Source organism: Notamacropus eugenii, chromosome 3 (genome assembly GCF_028372415.1).
Source record: "Notamacropus eugenii isolate mMacEug1 chromosome 3, mMacEug1.pri_v2, whole genome shotgun sequence".
NCBI lineage: Eukaryota > Metazoa > Chordata > Mammalia > Diprotodontia > Macropodidae > Notamacropus > Notamacropus eugenii.
Window position 1 is genome coordinate 209025133 of NC_092874.1, and position 3234 is coordinate 209028366.

At 39.0% G+C, this 3234-nt stretch overlaps 1 protein-coding gene across 1 annotated transcript; it reads left to right on the forward strand.

The window, feature by feature from the left end:
- The first annotated feature begins 555 nt into the window (after nt 1–555).
- On the forward strand, nt 556–1196 carry UCN3 (urocortin 3). Its single transcript, XM_072650333.1, has one exon. It carries the CDS (start codon nt 556–558, stop codon nt 1063–1065), a length of 510 nt encoding a protein of 169 aa, XP_072506434.1. The 3' UTR covers nt 1066–1196.
- Nucleotides 1197–3234: the final 2038 nt, after the last annotated feature.

Below are 3234 nucleotides of genomic sequence, written 5' to 3' on the forward strand. Positions count from 1 at the left end.
AATGTCAGTAAATTTGTCAATTAAGAGATGACTGGTAACTTTGGAAAGATTAGTTTCAACTGAGCAATAAGGTCAAAAACCAAATTGCAAATGATCAGTCCAGGGAACAAGATACTCCTAAGTGGATATTCCCTCAGCCACAGGCTGTTCCTTTCCTTAAGGTTGATGAAATAAAAGTCATAGATTATCTAAATTGGATCTTTCTGGATCTTTCTAGATCTTTCAGCACCATCGTTAAAACATGGACAGTTCCATGTGAACTCCAAAAGCAAAATAAGGCAGAGATGTAGTCAAATGACAAATTAATTGGCAAATGATTCGTTTCAGAATGCACTGTCTTTTCATTAAGTTTCGAACTTTTTTCCCCATCAATAGTACACATTTTTTCTCATTCAGTACATTTTGCAATTAATAGCTTATAAATTTATATGTGATTAGCATTGTGTTTAGTCTTTTGACTACAAAATAGAGAATATCATGAACGCTATCAGAGCTATAATAATATCCTATTTGTTTTTCATCTTTGTCCCTCCTTCTTCCCCACTATAGGGCAGAATGCTGTTTCCTGCTCAATTTCTGTTCCTACTGCTACTTCTTGTATCCTCGGGAACAGGCAACTCCCACAAACTCTATCAGACAGAGTCTATCTTCAGTTGTATTAATACAGCCCTATCCAGGGCTAAGAGTCAGCTAGGTAATGAGTCCTCACTGAGCAAAAGGAGCTTTGGTTACATTCCCAGTGAAGATCTATCATCTGAGGAGGAAGACAAAGAGGAGAAAGAAGAGGATGAAGAGGACAAGGAAAAAAGAACTTTATCTGGGGGTAGTGGTGGGATTGGGGATGGGATTGAGGGTACCAGGTATAAGTACCAGTCCCAAGCACAGCTAACAAGGAAACTATACCAGAACAAAGCCCAGACTGATCGGCGCACTAAGTTCACTCTGTCTCTTGATGTCCCTACCAACATTATGAATATCCTCTTCAACATAGCCAAGGCCAAGAACTTGAAGGCCAAAGCAGCTGCCAATGCTCACCTTATGGCACAAATTGGGCGGAGGAAATAAAGATGCTTCTGGAAGGAGTCAAGCACAAGCTGTAGGGAGTGAGAGGCACAGCATTTAGAGAGGCTAAGCATGTATTTAGAGTAAGGGGAGATGAAGGGTTGGGTAGTCTAATTGATGTTTATGGTTGGGACCTGCCCCTGATTAATCTATGTCATTTATTCCCTCCTGGGTCTGCTAGTGGCTACCTTTTCTCTGTACATATAAACAAAACTGTGTTTTCTAAACTTTAAAAGTCCCAGTTGCTACATTTCCTTCCTCCACCCCTCTGACCCTATTAGACAAAGTTAATGTTTCTCTTTTCTCTGAGCCTCTCCCATTTGACCCCTTATCTATGAAGAGAAGTACCAAAGTTTGTCTCTTTCTCACCCCATCCTACAACTCTTCCTCCTGACTTTTCACCATCTTTCATCCAAATCCCAGTTCTTCATATCATATTAAAACCAATATATCTTGAAATCATTCTGACTTGTTTGAGGGGTTTTTTTGGTTGGGTTTTTTTGGGAGGTGGTTTTTTTTTTTTTTTTTGCTATGTTTCATTCCCACTGTCAAGAAAAATCAAGCCTGATGGTTCTGGTCACTCACCAGTAGACTGACTTCTTACTCAATACCAAAAAGAAGACAATGTATAAATGTGCTTTGGGGAAAGTATGGGGTGTGCGTGATGGTTGTGTATGTGTGCTAGTGGTGGTGGTGGTGGTGGTGGTGGTGATGGTGGTGGTGAGGGGCATATTGAAAGAGGCTAAGCTGGCTTTAGATTGTACATGCTGCTACCACTTGGACTGAAGACATTCCCAGTATCAGGAAGCACCCATGATAATAAGCTAGATCAATGTCTGAAAGTGGCTAAAGGGGAAGAGCCATTTCTGTGAAGCACAAATGACAAAGAGAGAGAAAACATGGAAAGCGTGCTGTATTTGAAATCAGAAGATCTGAGTTCAAATCCAATCTCTGACACTATCTCTGTGATCTTGGTTAAGTCACTTAAACTTTTACGAGCCTCAATTTACTAAACCGTAAAATGAGGACTTTAGACAAGATTATTTCTAAGAAGTCTTCCAACTTAATTTTTATCATCCTATAACAGCGTCTTAGGGCAATACTTTTAAAGCACCATCCCTCTAATGGATAACTCAGTTAAGACTCCAAGGAAACACCACAAAATCAGAGAATTTGAGAGTTGATAGGGACATTTGGTCCATCTCATACCTTAAAAGAAGCCCCAGTACAACATACCCAAAAATGGTCACAATCCACCCTCTGCCAAATGACCTCCAAGTAGGGGGAATTCTTCACATTCTGGGGCAAGCTTTTCAACATAAAGATTCCTCTAATTGTTAGGAAATTTTTACTGGCTTCAAGTCTAAATTTCATGGTTCTGCCTTCTGGATCCCCTTTCACATAACAGCCTTTCAGATTTTTTAACACAATTATTGAGAGGCAGCATGGTACATGGGAAAGAATTCCTACTCTGAAGTTAGAAGTGGACTTGGGTTCAAATATTGCCTCTAATGCTTAGTACTTTTGTGAGTTTGAGCAACTCACATTGCTATCTGGGTCTTAGTTAACTCATCAGCAGAATAAGTTGGTTGAAGGTGAACTCTTAAGTCATATCCAGTTCTGGATTTCTCTCCCAAGTCTTCTTCTCAAGGCTAAACAAATGTTTCTTTAATTGATTCTAATACAAGATGGACTCAAGGACTTTACCATCCTACTTGCCTTTCTTTGAATAACCTCTGCTTTATCAGTTTTCTTCTTAAATTGTACAGCCTCAAGTTGAATACAATATACCAGATGAGTTTTGACCAAGGCAGAGTATAAAGGAATTCTCATTTCCTTATCTTGAGAGTAAGGTCCCTCATTGCAACTCAGGATCACATTAAGCCATTTTCTGGCTTCCAAACCACACTCCTGATGTATTTTGAGCTTTAAATTCACTGAAACTCTTGGAGTTTTTCCATACAAATTGCTGTCTAACCATTTCTAATGAATTTCACCTTATTAAACTCAGTCCAAAGCTCTAGCTATCAAGATATTTTTTAATCCTAATGAGCATACCATTTATACCTTTAACTAAGCCATTAACCAAAATGTTAAATAACACAGGGTTAAGTAAAGATCCTTTGGGTACTGCAGATTTCTATGTTGACACTAGACCATTAATCAATGCTT

Bases quoted from the DNA above. Each gene is read 5' to 3' on its own strand.
- UCN3 (XM_072650333.1), top strand. From the start codon at position 556: ATGCTGTTTCCTGCTCAATTTCTGTTCCTACTGCTACTTCTTGTATCC.